The sequence below is a fragment of the Sander vitreus genome, chromosome 15 (genome assembly GCF_031162955.1).
Source record: "Sander vitreus isolate 19-12246 chromosome 15, sanVit1, whole genome shotgun sequence".
Lineage (NCBI taxonomy): Eukaryota > Metazoa > Chordata > Actinopteri > Perciformes > Percidae > Sander > Sander vitreus.
The window spans coordinates 7,660,448-7,681,236 of NC_135869.1; the positions used below are offsets into that span (position 1 = coordinate 7,660,448).

General features: G+C 39.2%; 1 protein-coding gene across 1 annotated transcript; it reads right to left on the bottom strand.

Moving 5' to 3' along the window:
- Window positions 1-11,553: 11,553 nt before the first annotated feature.
- LOC144530118 (glutamine-rich protein 2) lies at window positions 11,554-18,541 on the bottom strand. Its single transcript, XM_078269554.1, has 10 exons — window positions 18,309-18,541; window positions 17,848-17,916; window positions 17,602-17,766; window positions 17,372-17,490; window positions 16,240-16,305; window positions 15,930-16,031; window positions 14,575-14,725; window positions 13,740-13,851; window positions 13,258-13,386; window positions 11,554-11,845 (listed from the first exon to the last, which is right to left on the bottom strand). The coding sequence occupies exons 2-10, from the start codon at window positions 17,863-17,865 to the stop codon at window positions 11,709-11,711; spliced, it is 999 nt and encodes a 332-aa protein (XP_078125680.1). The 5' UTR covers window positions 17,866-17,916; window positions 18,309-18,541; the 3' UTR covers window positions 11,554-11,708.
- Window positions 18,542-20,789: the final 2,248 nt, after the last annotated feature.

Sequence of the window (20,789 nt, forward strand, 5' to 3'; positions counted from 1 at the left end):
AGAGGTGTGTTTTCATTTACAGCCGTAGAACTGCTCCACACAGTGAAACCTAACTCTGGCTGGATGACACGCCCGTATGTCAACAGTTAGTGCATCTCATGCATTACCTTTATGTCTGCGTCACGGGGACAGATTCACCACACACATAAACACATGGTGATCTTGGCGAAACACCCAGAAGGTTGTTTTAAAAAAACATTTAGCACCTCAAAGACTGACCCTGGATGACAAAATATTCATCCTGCTGCACATTAACGACGATTTCTCGCTGTTTCCTGATCCAGACAAAAGATGGTTTCTGTCTCTGCTTTTATTTGTCGGACTTGAAAACAAAATAAAGTTTTATTATCAGTTTGATAGAGAGCCAGACGTCACTTCCTGTCTAGCCTCTGATCCACCAGCTCCTGTAACTGTAATGTAATTTCTAATTCCGCATTTCTTTCATCTAAAAAAAAAAAAAAAGCAAGTTTACTTTTTCATATTCAGCTTACTTTATGAGCATAGCAACAACAACAAAAACTACACCCCCATCTACCAGTACATTCTGTGGGCTTATGGGCAATGGTGTCCTTTTTAAAGGCAGCTAAAAACAGAAATATTGAATAACTGACGATATCAGGTCAACACAACTCTTTTCTTCATTATCTTTACATTATTATTATTATTATTATTATTATTATTATTACATAATTACATGAAGTGAATCTAGGGCTGGGTATCGTTTAAAAAATGTAAATACCAACGCCAACACCAGTACTACTGAAGTGATACGGATACCAATAGAGTATCTTTTGATACTTTTTATTTCTTCTTCATTTGATACCCATCATGTGAACGGAAGCATTCTTCGACCAAATGATTTCTACAAAAATGCATTTCAAAAGGGTTCAAATTATTTAAATTAAAAGTATAGCCAAACTTTTGTTTTTGGTGGCATCTCACCACGCTGACCTACCAACTGTCGGCGCGGTGTATTTTTTGTCTTTTTTATTATCTAGATCTGGGTACAAAAAGGATCAAATGCAGGTATCGTTTGCCTGGAGAAAACAGCAACTGAAATTAGCAACACTAGTGCCACCACTCTAAACTGAAGCCTTGCATACAGTACTGTACACATCACTGTTCTACTGGTGGGATTTTGCAGTGTAAGATATTGCCTTATTGCTGACATTTTGCTAACGGTAGCTCTGACTAAAGCGTCTCTGGTTACACCGCTAGCAGACAAATCGCATTCTCATTGAGAAATCAATTCTTCACTGTTCTGTAGTTACCACTGGGACTATTGTTAACTGCTCCTCAGATCTCTGCAGGGTAAATCCAGACAGCTAGCTAGACTATCTGTCCAATCAGAGTTTTCTCTCGCACGACTATTTTGCAGCGGCTCTGTGCGGAGCTTAGCACCGCCTATGCCGATTCTGATTGGTTTAAAGAAATGCCATTAAACCAGAGTAGTTTTCCTCCCATCCCCAAATGCTGTGTGGAGTAGCCAGACCCTCCTTCAGGGCGCTTTGGAGGAGGGTCTGTCAAAGCGAGACTAGCAGTGGCAGCACAGCGCAACTTCCTGTTTAGACAACTGCTGCGGCGAAAAAAGAATGGATCTGTTGAGTTTTGTCCAGATAAAACTACTTTTAAAGTGGATGTTTTTCGGGGCTGTATGCATAGACTGTATGCGTTTTCGGCAGTGTCAGAGGCATTTCCGATACTGGTATCAGAACAACTCTAGTACAGAGTACCGATACCCAGCCCTAAGTGAATCACACTAGTACTGTTGGCTGGATTTATTACAAATGTAAATGGAATTATTTTATATTTTTATACAAAACTTCAATGTTTCTCGTTTCGTTCAAAAAGAACACGGACATATTTCTGTCTACCTGGATGGAAAATACAGTGGCAAAAAAATCTTTTTTATGTTGCAGCAGACAGAATATTATTTCATCCAGATGGATAAATGAGTGTTTGAGGATTGTGTAAATCCCTTCATAGGCTATATAATAAATATAATGATAATACACGAGAGGCACAAACTGTCATGTTGGACAAACACACAGCGAATGAAGATGAATTGTAAAGGAAAAATATGATTGAGTTTGGTAGAACGGCAATAATTTGATAATTAGAAGAGCTGTATTTTTTTTTATAAGTCATTTCAGCCCGACTGTCAGACTATTAACGCCGCCGCGTTGCTTCAGCAGGAGTTTTGTAATTCTTCAGATTGCAGTCAGTCTTGTAAATAAAGCCACAAGGTTGCAGTCACGCTGACGATGAACTCACAAAAACACACATTTGAAACTGATTGAAGAATATGTTGGAGGTACCGATGCCATGTCTCTGTCTGTATCCGTCCGTCTGTCTGTCTGCCTGTGGTGGTGGGGGGGGGGGGGTTAGAGGCCAACTCAGTGATTTTCCACACAACCTTTCAGACACTCAACCACTCCTACCTCTGTCTGTGTGAATGGGAGAGGCCCCACATGTGCTCTGAATGTATTCTCTGCTGCAGACACAGACAGGATCAGAGGGTTTAAACAAGTACAAACTGCTGCTAAAGAATTTACAGCAGAGCTCGACGGACGGACGGGCGGGGAAATAATTGTGAAGATCCACACACAACAAAACTCCATGGGACTTTGTGTGCGCTGTCCTCTGCGCGCACACACAAAATAAATCAGCAGTAGATTAAATGGTGAAAAACAGAAAGTCCCTTTCATTTCACGAGGAAGAGGTAGCACTTAGAGAGAGAGAGAGAGAGAGAGAGAGAGAGAGAGAGATTAGTTGTTCACAGCTTCACACAGACAATCAATATTTCATAACATTTGTATGATTTTCCTCTTATTTGTTCTTACGCCGGCTCACTTTGAGTCTGTCTCGGGGAGGTCGGGCTTTCGCTTTCAGAGCTGTTTAAAATCAACAACCTGATGAGATTATATTTTAACATCTGCTACAGAAATGAATGAAATGATCTGTGATAAGTCAAAGGCAAAATCCCTCCTGAAACACTCAGAAAACAGATGTTTTACATCTCTGGACTCGTTTTGTTCTGTGAATCTTTCACCTTCTTGTATAATATTTGGACTAAATGGCTCTACAGTCATCGTACAGACATGTTTACTCTCCTTTTGTCTGTGTATTTTACCTCCTTTACAGGAATCTTTGCAGGATTAATAATATTACATTTTTGTTGACCGTTCTGAATGCAACCAGGGCAGTTTTACATTTTCAGATTATTCTTCGTCACTTGCAGGCAGCCTTATGAAAACGTTTGCAGACCGTTGAAGCTTTCTTTAGTGCTATATAATCCATCACGGTGAACTTTGAAGTTACAGGATCATTGAGGGGTTACACAGTTTAAGTGCTGATTGAATAGAAAAGTCTTGATTGTTTCCATTATCAGTGTATCTGCCTATTTCTCCATTCAGCAATGGATTGTGTGTTTTGTAAAACATCAGAAAACATGATACTATCGTGTAAAAGAAGCAAATTCTCACATTTTAAAGATGGAACCATTAAGTACATGTACTTTAGCACTGTACTTAAGTACAAGCTTTAGGTACTTTACTTGAGTATTTCCATTGTAAGCTACTTTATACTTCTACTCCTCTACATCTCAGAGGAAAATGTACTTTTTACTGCTGTACATTGATCTGACAGATAAAGTTAGATAGTATGCAATCGGCTTAGAAAATATGCTTCATTATAACTGAATTAAAACCAACCATATTTAAAGCTTAGTGCGTAACATTTTTTTCGTCCATTACATTCAAGCCATTGCCAAATGAGTTGCTACACAGTTCAGCTCCACACAACTCTCTCTGTATTTCTCAGTATGGCTATGTTCAGAAGACTGAGAGTCGTCCAGCACAGAAACTTAAGTGAAGATAACTACCTCTTCTAAAGAGTCCATCATGTTTTTTTAATCCTCCATATCCTCCTTGGCTACTAGCAACTGCGTGGAGGAAGGGTGGGAGTGGAAGGCTGGTATCATGTGGACGCACCGACAGTTTTGTTGTCATTACTTAGAATTCCTCATGGGGGGCTCTTTGTTACCACATTACATAAACATGTTTCTGCATGATTATGTTCACTTTGAAAACTTTGAGAACATTTTGTGACTTTAATATAAAAGCATTCAGTTTTATGTTCACTGTGATGGATTACAGCACTCCAGAGATTAAGTGTCTGCAAGTAGATATGTATGCCTCACTGAAATGGATGGAAGTCAATGGAACGCCTACAACGCCTGATTCATTCAAATGTTTAAACAGCAACATGTCGAGAAAAGATTTGGCTTTGATGAAAAGTGAACATGATTTCTGTCTAACAGGCCTCGGTGCTTTAAATCAGGCAGGTTGACATGTTTTCTTTGCTGTGTCGGGTGACCCGAGGGCAGATTTCTCCTTTAAATCAAACAGTTTGTGGACGAGTTGAGGCGAATGTTTGAATGTCTGAAATGTGCTGAACTCCTGACTGATGAGTTTTGGTGACGCTGCGGGTCGTCTGCTGTTGCGTTTAATGGACGAGCTGCGGGTTTCGGGGGGGGGAATGGTTGTCTTTGTACGAGCTTCCTGCAGGGTGGATTACTGGGTCAGCTCTGTGATAGGGCTCCATGCAGCGGTGTTGCACGATGATTATGGAGATGTGGAATCTGTAAAATGCAGCTGATGTGTCCCAACCACCCTGAAGATTTTACAAACTGGGTGTTTTACTTTTTTTTTTTTAAATCTCCTGTTAAACTTTTATTTTTCGCTCTTACCAAGTGGATGCCGGTATTTTCTCTCCCTGTTCTAATCCATGACTCTTTAATAGAGATTTCTCTCAAGTACTTTATATTCATTTCCTCTGTTGAAATTTGTATTTATATGTTTAATAAAACAAGGTATGATCTCCTACTTCCTGTGGCTTCATCTCTCACTGCTGACAGCCATTTTTTTCTCACAGTTGTTTTGGTTGTTACTGTAAAAGAGCTAAATAAAGGACGACTGAGAAAGCGGAAAAAAAAAAAAAACTGGGTTCCCAAACTGAAAGTTACTTGTCTTTGCATGAAGGCGGAGGAAGGATGTGGTCGCAGCTGAGCTGCTCTTTTCAGTTAATGTCTAATGTAATAGACCCAAGTTTCCCAACATGGCACAACCGCTTTGAAAGAAGAAGTGTAGAGTTGTTGTGTTCAATGACAGGACTCGAAAAGGTGAATCATAAGCTGCTGCTGAAAAGGTTCTAAAAACAAACCACATTTATTTCAGGGTGCAGTGAATCATGGAGCTTTAAAGAGCCACAGAAGACAATATTCAGACCCATCACTCTAAAAGTACCAACACATTAAGTAAAAGTCCTGCATTCAGTCTTACTACCAGTGAAATTACCAGTGAAGGTACATGTTGTGAAATATGCTTGTTATATATTATATTATTAACGCATTTTAGTTGGAGTCACTTACTTTATACAGTTATGCAAAGTTAATCTTAAAATCCTCAATCTTACAGAGACATTATTGTGTTAAAACAGAAAGAATTACTAAACCTGTTTTAAGTGAAATGAACAGATCTGTTTCAGTTTCACCAAAGCAACATTTATCCTCAAAACTTTTCACCGGGCTTCATTTTAATGATATATATATATATATATATATATATATATATATATATATATATATCTTATATAGCTGTATATATATATATATATATATATCTTATATAGCTATATATATATAGATATATCTTATATATCTATATATATATATATCTTATATATCTATATATATATATATCTTATATATCTATATATATATCTTATATATCTATATATATATCTATATATATCTTATATATCTATATATATATATATATATATATCATATATATATATATATATATATATATATATATATATATATATATATATATATATATACACACATACACACACACACACACACAATTAGGCCTAATTGTATTTTAATGTTATTTTACAAGTTGTCTACTGTAGTTATGGCTGGTACTGGAGCAGGGCCATCACAGAAAAGAAGGAAATTAAACGGAGAACTAAAAGCTAAAAGGGAAAGTAAAAGACAACAGGTGATAATTTGAGTCCCACTCGATCGGGTTATCAACAGATGGAGACAATTACAGGATTGTAATTGAGTCAAAACCCACCCCAAATTGGCCCTCAGGTATGTAATATATCTATTTCATTCATAAAATAACTGTAGATTGCGGTTGTATGATGTGGTTGTACGTCAGTAGCCGACATTAAATTACGTCCCCCTTCCATTTAGTGTAGACGTTTTATTCCTTTTACTCTGTGTTTGTGTTGGCTTACTATTTTCTTTTCCCTTGTGCCCCCGTAACGCTACTTGTGTAAAGCGTCCGTGGGTTTCATGAAATGCACTATATGAATCTAAGTTATTACGTTGATTGCTACAACACACTCTTAATTAAATTATGTCCTGTAACTTTTATTCTCGTATTTGATCTGTTTTTAATTTTGTAATCGTTTTTAACTGCTCTTTAATGTTTTATGTAAAGCACTTTGAATTGCCCTGTTGCTGAAATGTGCTATACAATTAAAGCTGTCTTGCCTTAATGCTATGGCTCGTGACACAGTGACAGTGATGCCCGGTTTAGCTCACGATACATCCAAAGGAGGCTAAGTTACCGTATGCTACACATGAAATGCAACGATGCATCTGTAACTTATTCTCTTATTGTAAATTAATGATTTTCTGTCTGAGCAAAACATTCATCGCAACTATATGACCTCCCGGTAACGCTAACTCGGTAATACAGTGGGCAATACAGCACCGTAAAGAAAAGAGCTTTACGACAGCAGGTGTGGTAAAAACAAACAAAAAAAAACTAGCACTTTTGTCCAAAGCAGCCGCCAGAATCAACACAAACTGAAAGTTACATAGAGCCACTTTAAGTTGGAATCTGAATGCAGGATTTTTTTTTTTATTGTAACAGAGTATTTTTATTCTGATGAATTGGTACTTTTACTTTAGTAAAGGATCAGGACATCTGAAACTACTCTTCTTTTTAAATCCTAAAAGTAACTAAAGCTGTCAGATAAATGTAGTGGAGAGGAAGTATAACGTAGCATAAAAAGGAAATACTCAAGTAGAGTTCAAGTACTACAAAATTGTACTCAAGTAGAGCACTTGAGCAAATGTACTTTCCGTCTTCAAAATAAAATACTATAGAATGAGGGAATCTGCCAACACATAAAACCACAGACTTGAAAAGCCTCAACATGAAACCAAATTCTTCAATGTCAGGAAATGATCCCGGAGCGAGTTGTGTGACTGCACCTCAAAGTAAAGTTAACCGCTCCCTTTTTATCTTTACTGGGCAACGTGTCCTTCCTGCTCTCAGCCTGATGTTTCTGTGAACAGGATGTGGTGTAGTAGTGATGGGTTTCCCCTGATATGATGCAACACCCAGGTTGATGACCTCCTGTAACACAATGCTGGAAGTTGATGGAAACGACACCCTTTATTACTCTGCCTTCCTAAAATGTTGTTTGGTGTTGAGGAGAGCAGCCAAGTGTGTCTCCCCTGAAGCATGTGGCTTTTTACATCAGGGCTCTACTCTACTCAGTGTTACAGCAACATGTTACTGATATATAGATCCTAGTGTTTCCCCCAGTATATTGCAAGCCTGGTGGCCCACCCTGCCTAAGTTGCCTCCCCAACAGGCCTAAGCCACTGGGAATTCATTTTTTCATGTATATGTATAATGTAATGTATTTTTAAGACGTTTTTTAAACTACATTTACAGTGGGGCAGCTCGATTGGAAAGTTAGACGGCTCCAGTTAGCTTTTAGCACCGACTTAATGTAGGGCCCTATGGAATCTGTTTTATAGCTTTTTATAATCTCAATTTTTCACGATTTCGTCCATGACTCTGTTATCACAGAAACTATTGGGCTCTACATTAATGCTGCCATCACTCTTAATCTTACTCTTAGTCCCTCGTCAAAAATAAAGACACTTGCCACTTTTAGGCTTAACAACTTTTCTGGGGGAATCCCCTGGATCATCCGTAATAAGCAATTACACTAAAGTACAAGTGGTGATATTCTATCTATATTTTACTTCTTGTCAACAAATCCCACAAAAAGACTCAAGCCAACAGTGACTGTATCTACTAGCAAGTATTGTGTGATTCAGAGACTGATATATCTTCTTCCTCTGTGCCATAGAACTCCATTGTTGTTAAAAACACACCAATGAGCCACACTGTTGCCCTGGGTTACATGTTCCTTTGTTACCATGAACACACACACACACACTGTAGTTTATTTTGACTCAATCCCACACACACCATCCCGTTATCCAGAGTTAGTTGACTTTACTAGAAATTTGCGTGAAAACCCGTTGCCTTAAACCGTCTAAGTTTTTACACAGGGTGAAACTTAACAGGTTAAGTTGTGTTAACACAGAGCGGTAAGTCGATGCAGTAGACAAATAAAGTTTACATTAGTAGTCGTTACTAAAAATCATTAGTAAACATAAATTATTTTTTCTGGAGTCATGTAAGTTAAAGTTTAAGGGCGTAACTTTTTGATATTAATGAACGTCATTCGTCGTCAGTCGTTATATTCAAGCCATTGCCAAATGAGTTGCTACAAAGCTAATTAAGACTATCAGCTCCATACAACTCTCTCTGGATTTCTCAGTATGGCTATGTTCACAAGATTGTGCCGTATGGCGACTTTCGCATGCAGAAAATCAAGTGAAGATAATTACCTCTTCTGAAGAGTCCATCATGTTTTATTAATCCTCCGTGTCCTCCTTGGTTGCTAGCAAGTGCATGGAGATCACAGAAGGCTTGTATCATGTGGATGCGCGCACTATAGCTTTAAACATGCAAAGTAACATAACAAATATTAACATTAGGCTATTTATCGTACTAAAGAAATAAGTTGTTTATATAAATATTGTTTTTCCTGAATGACAGAATGACTCTAAGAACAATGTATTCAATACATTGTTCCAAATAATAGACAAAGACATTGTAACTTCCCAGTGTTTTGTACTAGGTGGACCGCTTCACTCAAGAGATAGTTACTGATGTCCAATCTATGTATATGCCAATGAACGCTGCCACTGCCCAGATGCCATCAGTCCCAACCTGGGTCTCTGTCATGGTGCAATAATAAATGTAGATAAACATGAACACCTAATCAACCACCCAAAACTAAAACCCATATGACATAAATGCACACCCAAAACATTAACAGAACATTAACTTAGGACAGAAGCGTTCCCCATGAGCCTTTGCATCGCTTCAGTGCAGAACAGTTTAAATGACCCCGCCCCTTCCATTCATAAACTTAACATCCTTAGTTAACTCTGCTTACAGTTTTTGCCGATTGCTTACACACTGAAATCAAAAGTATTACACAATTATCAAAACCTTACACTCAAGGAGCAAATCACTGGCCCAGATGTGCACCACTATAAGCACAATGTCAGCCTCACACTTTTTGTAAAACAATACAAACAGTGATTTGCAAAACACCAAACACACTTGTAGACATTATACATGGAAGTATATCATGATGTCACTTCCTTGCAATTCCAAAGCACTGACTGTGAAACGACACACCTATGAGCCGATCTGTGAAACACAGCCATCAGGTACACAAACACATGGATGCTTAATTGTAGACACACCAATCAGGTGTAAGCACTATACAAATGCAGCAGGTAAGTCTAGTATTTTATGTACTGTAATTTCAGTTTTTGTTGTATTTTGCTGTACTGGATAGAGTATTTTATGTTTGTCTGTTGTTTGCTGAGCTAACAGTGTTATGCACACTACTGTAGTAGCATGAAAACTGGGACATGTTTTGTTGTGATTCTCCATGTTGACATGTTGACTGATTTGGGTATATGGAGAGAAATAAATGATATTTTCCTCAGTCTGCAGCATTGGTCTTGTGTAGTGTTTGGTGAACTTATTGTATATTTGCACTTTCTCTGTGTACTTCATTTACAGTACTCTAAGTGTTTAAGGTTAGCAACAGCAGTGGGTAACTAATTAAAACGTGTTCATATGAAACATGTTTCAAATGGCAACAAAATGTTTTTTATATAAATTAGTGTATAGTTTTTGCAAGAGTGTTTCATTTTGCAAAGGGTCTGAGGTGTTCTGCTAATTGTGTGTAGTGTTTTGAAAAACCGGTCCCTGTTTTCAAAATAGTGCTTAAGCAATCAGAAAAAAAAAACTAATATGATCTGTGCACTGCAGACTTAAGCTGATTATTACAAACAACTAATGTGATTTAGTAATGAATATGTTTTTTTAACAAAACATGAAAGAATAAGTAGTGACCACTAAAAAGTTTAACTAAATCTGGCTTTACAGTGTACTGCCACAAATACTCACTAGAGCATGGGTTCCAAACCTTTTTGGGCTAAGGTACCCCCACAGCCCGTACCCACTCATTCATTCCTAATGCACATATGTTCCAAATGCATACTAATTATTACATAAAAGTGGATTTTGATCATTTTTTCAAACTTGTTGAACTGTCATTATTTAGATTGCTGATGTTTCAACCACTTATCCATTACTTTAAACTAACTAATTGAACTGTTTAGTAGGCCTACTTTAAGCTAACCATCTCAGCCGCTTATGCAATATTTTAAGCTCATTATTTCAGCTGTTTAGCCATTACTTTTAGCTATTTATTTCTGGCTGAATGTTAACCTGTTTAAATGTATGCACTCGCTTGCTAACTAGATTTCAAGCACTCTTACATAACTGCAACATCTAGTGTTCAGGTGTTACAGCTTATATTCTTTTAATCAAATTACAATTTCTATATATACTTTTTTATCAGTTGAGCTGCTCCACAATATTTCCAGGTACCACCTGGCAACAGCGGAAGTACTCCCTCGGGTACAAGTACCCCTGGGTGGGAATCACAAATGTGGATTAATGATGCTGAAAATAGTCCCCAACGAATGCATGATTGAAACTATATATTTGTGTTTTTAAAGATTTACGTCTTCAGGAGGAACCAATGGGCTTGGAGCTGAGAGCCACAGACAGGAAGTCAGACAGTATTAAGAGACGGACTAACATGTTGGTTTAGATCTGCACATGGGATTTGTTGAAGAAGAAAAATATCCAAAAAGACCAGAATTATCTTTAATAAAGCCGTTAGTCTTTATGTATGTATGGTGGGATTAAGTCGGGACATTGGTGATACTAACTATAGGAGAAACATTTTCATTTTTTAACATATTTATTATTATTTATAATTTATTATTATATCTATTTAAATTTGTTATGTATTTTTATCAAGATATTGTCTTGTGTGTGTTTGTATATCGATTTAGTTATGTACTGTTTGCTTCTTGAAATTTGGATAAAGTTTAAAATTTCTCTATTTTTTGAATAGAGGCGTTAGTAAGTTTTATGTTTGCTGTCTCACGTTTATTAATTAATATTATAATTTATCTTAATAATATTTAAAGTGGCCGATCACAGACACTCAAGTTAAAAAATAAAAAGAATCCAAAGAGACGTCACAGTGCTGGACTTAGTGTTTGACAGGTGATTTATGGGACATGTAGTGCCAAAAAAAAAAAAAAAACATTACAACAATAAGCAACAAATCAATAAAAGTACACTAAAAAATAGATTGAAGCAGGTTACAAGTTAATTACATATGGAAACCAGTAGAGTGCTGAGTGATGGCCCTTACAGGTTGAGCAGCTGCTCAGCAGCAGGCTCTGTGTTCAGGCTCTCTGCTGCAGCTGAAGCTGGAGAGACGGAGCCGAGCTGAGACGTGCAGCCCAGAGCCGACACGGGCCAGTCCCGCCCGGAGCTGCTGGAGGCTGGACACAGAGGAGGGGAGGAGGGGGTTCAGGTGAGACGCACCAGGGTGTGTGTTAGTGTGGGTGTGTGTGAGATGCGAGCACCTTTACAGTCACACATCTCCCGCTTTGAGTTTGGACATTGATTTTATTTCAAATGGAGATGGACATAAAATGCTGACTTAAAAATAGACATTAAGTGCCTCTATCTTTGGCTTTATCTGATGTTATATATATATATATTTTCTATTTTGTATTCACAAATGAAGCTACTAGGAGAGCACTCCAATTTGATAGTTTATTGCCACACAGTGGACGTTTCGGGCAACGGCCTTCCTCAGCGTGTGCACAGGCAACTACAATCAATACTACTCACACAGGTGGGTTTAATTATACAATCAATACTACTCACACAGGTGGGTTTAATTATACAATCAATACTACTCACACAGGAGGAGTTAATCCTCCACATCGAGCACGTTAATTACAACGGAGGGAGCTGTTTTATATTCTTAATATTTTTTCATATTTTTTTTCTTTGTATTTTTTCATGCTAGAGGCATTGTTCCACCACTTTGATCCAGATTGAAATATCCCAACAACAATAAAATATATTGTCCCCTAAAAAACATTGTTTGCACAACCATGTGTCCCCTCTGGATACTAAACAAGACTTTTAACAAAACGAGACAGTTTACCACACTAAGAGCTAAAATGAGGATTATAGCTGCATATTATTTTACATGCTGTTAACTCAGTAAATTATCAACGTTTTTATGACCATCAGTCAGCCTTATTTTAATATTTTGACGTTATTCCTTCTGTTTCACGGCCTTCATTTTCTACTCTAGTTATGTTACTACATTGTATATTTCAAACATTGCACAGCTCTTTTCATTTTAAAAACAAATATACAGTATATCTTACATATTCTTCTACATATTTTTCATGTTTTTATTACCTATTACTTAAGGTTATGTTTTCGGTTTGTTTGTTTGTCACACACACACATTATTTTTCACTTTTGTTAACATTGTGAGGGCATTAGGCCTTGGCGGGGGTATGCGCTCTCTGAGTGCCCTTCTAGTTTTATATTTTTGTTTCTTGACATACTATTTTATTTGTTATGCATCAAAACACCAAAGTCCAATTCCTTGTATGTGAAAAAACCTACTTGGCAATAAACCTGATTCGGAAGACACCAGTTATCCAGGATTGTCAATGTAAAGCTCAGAGATGTCAAAAAGAGACGCACTAAGTGGTACTCGCCCGGTGTGACGTCTTTGTCTTTTGTTTTGAAAATGCAGGGATCAGTTCAGGAGGGTGACTTGTTCAGACAAGTATCACAACACACTGAACTGAGAGAGTGTGTGTGTGTGTGTGTGTGTGTGTGTGTGTGTGTGTGTGTGTGTGTGTGTGTGTGTGTCTCTCACTTGAGCGGCTGCACTGGGTACTCTTGGCACTGTGGGGGGGATAAACCGGAGGGCCGTGTCCCAGCTCCGGAGAAGAAGCCGGTTTGTGGGACGAGGCGCACTTGGTCTTGTCTTTGGTTTTGCACATGCCTGCAGCCATCAAAAGGAACAGGGCAACATGTCACGAGGGTTAACAACAACAACCACAAACCCTGCCAGCTGTATCTCACCTTGACATTTTCAGCTCACAGCCAAAATACACTGAATAAGATATGTTCTCGTGAATCATGTTCAACAGCAAAGTGCAGGCAGAGACTCTGAGAGCTTCAGCAGGTGTGAAATCGCTTCTTCATTCGTTTCACATAAATCACCCAGGCTTTCATTTTCAGTTTTTAGGGCTCAAGGCCGAAAGAGCCACCAACACATTTGGTTATCATATAATAAGATGGTAAAATATAGAATATAGAAACTTGTTATAAAGTTCTTCAATAGAATACATTTACCGTCTTTGGTAGAGATTGTAGGTAGCTTAGTTTCTGTATTTCTGATGGTAGATGCGTTCAGGCGACCTTTGTAAATATGCCCGTCCAGTCCAATGATATCAACCTCCTCTGACTAACCAGCCGAAACACACACACACACACACACACACACACACACACACACACACACACACACACACACACACACACAGAGAGAGCAGTTAATGGATAGGAGACAGCCGGTAACATCTGATAAATAGTCTTCTTTTCATAGGGAAGAATTCACGTTGGGTAAAAAACAAACAGAAGTACTTGCATCCTTTAGTGGAGTAAAAGTAGTATTACCAAAGTGACAAATATCCAATCAAAAGTACTGCATTCACAATCTTACTGAAGTCAAAGTACAGCAGTATCATCAGCTTCATGTAGTTAAAGTATCACATGTAAGTACACAGATTGCAAAGTTATTTATATACATACATTTAAACTCTAAAGAACAAACGTTCAATAATACCAATTTTACTCTCAATTCTCTCTTACTTCAGCAATAGTATGTGACATTTTTGTTTAGACACAAGACACACAAGTAACCTTTTCAGGAAAACTCAATATTTTTCCAGAACTCTATGGACAAATGTCACACTTTTCCAGGACTAAAGCTAAAAGAATTCCAGGTTCTCCAGGATGTGGACTGCAACAGATAGCTGTGCAGGAGAATTTACAGTATGTGCTATAATGAGCCCACAAATTAGAATTATTTTATTTTTCTATCTTTGAAGACCATATCTTTAGATAACTACCGTCACTCTGATTCTCACTGCTGGAGAATAAAATGTGGATAAACTCTTATCAGTACCGGAATCACAGCGTCCACCTCTGTCTGGGGGTTGTGCTTCATGTACTGCAGGACGGGGCGTCGCTGGCCTGCCAAGGTGACTGTGTGACTCCCCCCGCAGCTCCGTGACGCGGCCAGGTGACTGTAGTCCGTCATTTCAGAGAGCCGCTCGCTGCTCGGTCAGACAGAAACATCATGACATGAGAGAACAGAGAAACTGAGAGTCTGCAGCATCTCTTTTTTTAAAGTCTGTTTCCAGCGATGTAGACTTTCAGATTTGGATCGATAGGAATGAGAAGATCATGAACTGCTGTTTTACATTCCTGCAATTAATATGCAAACAGTTATTTCTAGTCACTGTTTCTATTGTTGTAGATGCTGTTTCTCATGCTCTTATTATACACTAAATGTATTATTTTATTTTATATCCTAATTCATTTTCATGTTTTTCTGCTTTTATTAAAGTGGCATCCTATCCTAAGCCTTAAGCTTTTTACAGGAAAAAACATACTGGTATCTGCAGGAGTGTTAAATTGCAGACATATGAGCTCTGGAGAGATTTCAACCAGTGCAGGTACTGAAATCACACAAATCTTATCCAAATGGGGCTTTAGACTCAAACATCTAACAGAGTGACTCTGCCTCTCCCCCTTTCCTCTCCCCTGTCTTCTCCCCTGCCCTCTCCCCTGTCATCTATTCTTGTCCTCTCCCGTCTTCTCCCCTGCCCTCTCCCCTGTCCTCTATCCTTGTCCTCTCCCGCTGCCCTATCCCCTGTCTTCTCCCCTGCCCTCTCTCCTGTCCTCTCTCCTTGTCCTCTCCCCCTGCCCTCTCCCCTGTCCTCTCTCCCTGTCCTCTCCCCCTGCCCTCTCCCCCTGCCCTTTCCCCTGTCCTCTGCCCTCTCCCATGGTCCCCTGCCCTGCCCTTTCCCCTGTCCTGTCCCTGACTCACTGCAGGTCTCCTGGCTGGTTTTGGATCAGGCTGTCTCCCGCAGTGCCATAGCTGGCGGTACTGTCACAGTGTTTCCTCTGCATGCTCTCTATCTGCCGGCACATCACAGCATGGCTGTTCTGGAGCTTCTCCCTTCTCCTGCCAGCTACCACAAAGTTGTAGTGGTTGGACCCTGGTTTCAGACTGAGACGGCAACACCAGCTTACAATGGATCAGGTACTGAGAAACTAACATATGCTCTGAATGTTTGAAAGATGAGATGTGTTTCTACATCGAGCGTTCGCCTACATTATATGACATAAAACGTGTCTTTATGGTCCTGTTTGTTTAAATAATGACTTTAAGACTCTTGCGCTCCTTGCTGGTGAACAGAGGACACAGTAGATAAAGTGAGAGGAGGTAAACTGCAGTAACTCTGCTGCTCTCACCTCCTGTAGTGCTGTCGAAACTGCTCCAAAGCGTAAACAGTAAACGGCCTGATGGACTTGTGTGAGGGGAATCCAGGAGTGGACGGCTGTTTCGCCAGATGCCTTTTATTGCCACAAACATACACAAGAGCAAATGAGTTTAGAGAGCAAGTGATATTGTAGTGTATGAAGTGAATTTATTTTATAATCTGAGGAATAATTTAAAAAAGAGACACTGAAAATGAATGGCAAATATCTATAACAAATACATATCCAGTGTGTAGATCTTATAATATAAATATTATTTTTACTGTTATCAGTATTGACTCACTGTCCAGGGGTGTGCATGACAACAGGTCGGTCACAGGAGAGGCAGTGAAATCTGTCCACCAGTTGTCTGGAAATAAACACAAAGACAGGGATATGGGAGAACATAGCACACATGTCTGCCAACTGCTTTTATTAAAGTGTAATACAAAGATTGAGTCAAATAAGATCTTAGTGTTCAGTAGAAGTCACACGAAGAGAACATTTAAGATGGAGATTTAGGTGGTAAATGATATTAAAGTAGACTTCAGAAGCAATATCATTAGATACAAGTTCTACTTAAATCCATGAAGAAACACTTTAGAAGCCAGCAGAGAGATTTACGTAACATTAAATTAAAACAAACTAGTCATCATCTATAGACTATTGGTTACTAACACATCCAGTAACTGACTTCACACAAAAAATAACACAATATACCTAACATTACAAAACATTATGTGGGTTTAGGTTATGTAATCAGATATTTCCCTCTCATTATAAACTGTATTACTAAAATACACAGATTTCTCCATGCATGCGGACAGAAATAAAACAAAGTTATGCCTACTTTTACAAATAACTGGCTATTACCGTGTGTATTTCATTGTAGTGCATTGCTATTGTTATGTTACAGCTTGTAATGACTTGGTGTTTACAAGGTTGATTGCTCGATTGGATGAAGATTTTTTTCTAGTAACACATTTATGCATCACTTAAGTCTTTTTCTTTCTATGGTTTCAATAGTGCAACCTGATTTAGGAAGTTGGATTTAAAACACACACACACAGACACACACACACACACACACACACAGTGCGTGGCACTATCTTTGTGGGGACCCGTCATTGACATAATGCATTCCCTAGCCCCTTACCCTAACCTTAACCATCACAACTAAATGCCTAACCTTAACCCTTACCCTCACCCTAAGCATAACCTAATTCTAACCCTAATCCTACAACCAAGTCTTAACCCTCAAACAGCCCTTTAAAGTTGTAGGGTCCAGCATTTTGGCCCCACAAAGCTGTCCGGACCCCACAAGTATACTATATTCCCGGTTTTTGGACCCCACAAATGCAGTTAAACAAGAAAACACACACACACACACACACACACACACGCGCGAATTAACGAGGAGTGATGTTACCACTTACTTTCTGATACCAGCAGCATCCTCGTGCTCTGGAGCCCCCTGAGCCTGCAGCTTCTCGTGGATGTTCTTCCAGCGATTTTCCAGCTGCTTCTTCACAGAGTCCAACTCCATCCTGTTCAACTGCAGAGAGATCAGAATTCAAACATCACAGATAATCAACAAATACAAACCCTCACGTGTATCACTGGGGATGTCACAGTTAGAAGAACGTTTAAATGCTCAGATACTTACCTTACATTCCATCTCAGTAGAGAGTTTGTCGATGACTTTGTGCCAGTCCTGCTCATGACCGGTCACCTTGTTCAGCAGCTCGTGGAACATGGCGTTGAGCTGCTCTGTCACAGAGTTAAACTGCAGACGGCTCACTTTGCTCTCCAGAGCAAATTTATCTGCTTTCTTCAGGTGTGGGGAGACAACAAGAGGTTCAGGAAAAGCAGGATATGAAGACACAGGCCGACCCTTTAGTGAGTTACTTACAATTTCACTCTCAACCATCTCCTTGTCGGCCTTCTTCTCCCCCAGCTCCTCTGTCGTCTTGTACAGCTCCTGTAGAAACAAGAACAGTAATATTGAACAATAATTATTGGCTAATTTTACTTCCACAGGACTTAAACAAGGAGACGCTGCTTCGATTTCACGGGTCAAAAGTCAGATTGAAACCAATCATATTCGGTGTTGAGTGGATGGATACATAATATAATAAAAGTTTGCTAATATTTTCAGTATCAATATCATTATTACAACAAATACGTTTAAAGTAATACAAGTATGTGATAATAATTAATTATTTCAAAAGGTATTATTACACTGTCAAACCAATTAGTCGGACATTTTCACATTTTGAAAAGTTACTACAGTATCTGACAGTAATCGTGAGTCAATTAAAACAAAATAAGAGTTAATGAAATACAGAGACGAAGAAAAAACATGCAGTTTACCTCTATGTGGCTTTGTTTCTGTCTGTTGTCCTCGTGCAGACATCTGGTGGTTTCATGCAGCTTTTGACACTCTGCCTGAAGGTGCAGGATCGCCTTCTGCACATCGTTCACCAGCTCCACGTCCTGAGCCACGGGCACGCACACGCACACACACGCACGCGCACGCACATCACACACACACAGTTATACATTACACACTAATTTCTGTCCTATTGATTGAGAGGCAAATGCATGTCATTAGCTAGCCTGACGTGGTCATACTCAGATTCTAGTCAGAATGTTCCCGACCTCAAATGTTGTGGGCAGGGCTAAGTTCGGCTGGCATCCAGGCTAGTCATTAGCCACTTCTTATCCAAACAGTGCTTTCAAACACATTTCACATTGTTGCATTACAAGATATCACATGTCTGTAATGTGTATTGTATTGTATTGGTTCCTTTTAAACTGACTTTACATGTACGTTTGTGTGTGTTTGGGTCATGGGATAGCTACAAGTGCTGAATCAAAGGCAACTGGACTTGTTGAAGAGGTCTCACATGTGGACTAACGACCTCAACGATTCTCACCTGGGACACCCTCCCAGTCAGAACTGATGGCCAGTCCTCATCAGAGTCTACATGTATGCTTATAGTTCAGCCTTGGACATTAGTATTATACCAATTGTTAGGATTTCTGGGGTTCAAAAATCTATTTCATCATCCAAAACGACGTGTCTTTCTGTGTCAGCCACGGTTTGACAAAACTGATTCCCCACACCTATGTTTGTGTTTATGGTGAAGGCATCTTTCCACTTGACCCCATCTATGTGACAAAAATTATTTTGCAAAAAAATGCTATGAAAAAGAAACGTGCTTACAGGGGGATTTTCCCCCTCAGTGTGTTTCCAGGTGCTGGGGAGTTGTGCTGCACATGTTTTAAAAGTAGTATAAAGCATTTTGTGTCTCCAGAGGGAGCTGTGTGATAAATGTCCTCAAGTGATGTCACATGAGTCAGCGTTGGTTGAAGACTACAAGTTTGAAACGTTTTTAAAAAAAAAAAGTACTGTGTGGAGTTAGAAAGAAGTGATCTTACCAGACCTCTGTAGCCCTCTGCACATCTCTGCTGCAGGCTACATTAGCGGCTGCTAGCATAAGACACCCCAATCACCCACCCAACTGCCAGGGGAGGAGTCACATTGTGGGTAATGTAGGCACCAGATTGTTGCATCAATTCTGATCCTTTTTTTTAAACTGTTGATCTAAAGTCTGTTATAGGAGTGTCCAAAGTTAACAGGTTAGGTAGATAGACTGTTGACCTGACCAGGGTACACCCCACTTCTCAGATGTGCATGCTGGGATAGGCTCTACCCTCCCAGCCTGAACAGGATAAACAGGGATGAAAAATAGATGTACAGTAGCTAGCAGTATTTTGCCCAAAAGTGGTTAAATGTATCACTAACAAAGCGTATAGTATCTGTCTACAGTCCAGAGCTCATTACAGTAGTTTGTTCCTGGCAGTTAATGGCGGGAATCGTCTCTGAATACACACACATACCTGCCTCTGGTGAACCCAACGGTCTTATGCTACAGATTTAGCTTGCCTCTATGTCCTTCAGTGGCCCTGCTCTGCCTCCAGTCTGCTGTTGGAGAAGGCTGCTCACTGTGTCCTGCAGCTGCTCATAGTGCTGGAACAGAAGGCTGAGCTTCTTGCCAGTGTTCATTGTGCTGGTGGTAAACTCTGATCTCTGATCTTTACTCTGACCGATGCCCTGGCTATCATTGCTCTCATCCAGACCAGCATCAGACAGCTGACAGGTCAAGGACTGCATCATGTCCTCCAACATGCTTCGCAAGTCGTCCAGCTGAGGTCAGAGGGCAGAGAGCTCAGATTAGACTGATATATGGCCGCCTCATATTGGGCTTTTATTAAAAACTGTATACATGTTGATATGATGGCATGTAACTCAAACTAGTCTAGGTTTGGCAGGCTGCAGATTCTGCACAGGACGAGGCTTTTTTAGTCATTGTCAGACCAGGTTTATAAAGGCCATGCTGCACCACATGTATGAAAGTAAAAGTAACAGCAGCAGCAGTTTAGACCTGCAGGTGAAGACATATGGAAGTTGCCATTTGCAGGCAATACATGTTAGCTGCTGCATTGCGTTTTGCACTTTTACAACTTGTTAACTAAAATTGAACATTTATTTCCAAATGATGAATGCAGGACTACAGGAATTCAACTCAGCTTGTAGCTTTAAAACATCAAATGCTACATTTCAGAAATTAATTTGAAGGAAATGTTTTTTTGTTTTCATTAATTTCCTATTCTAAATATCTAAGAACCAGGCTCAATAATAAATATGAATTTTTGGCCATTTGAGGCAGTGAAAACAAGTTGTAAACACAAGATTGACATATTGTTGACCTGCTGACTGTAAGTCCAATACAGTAGACAAGTGCAAACTATTTTACCAATAAACATCATATATATTCCCCTTCTTCT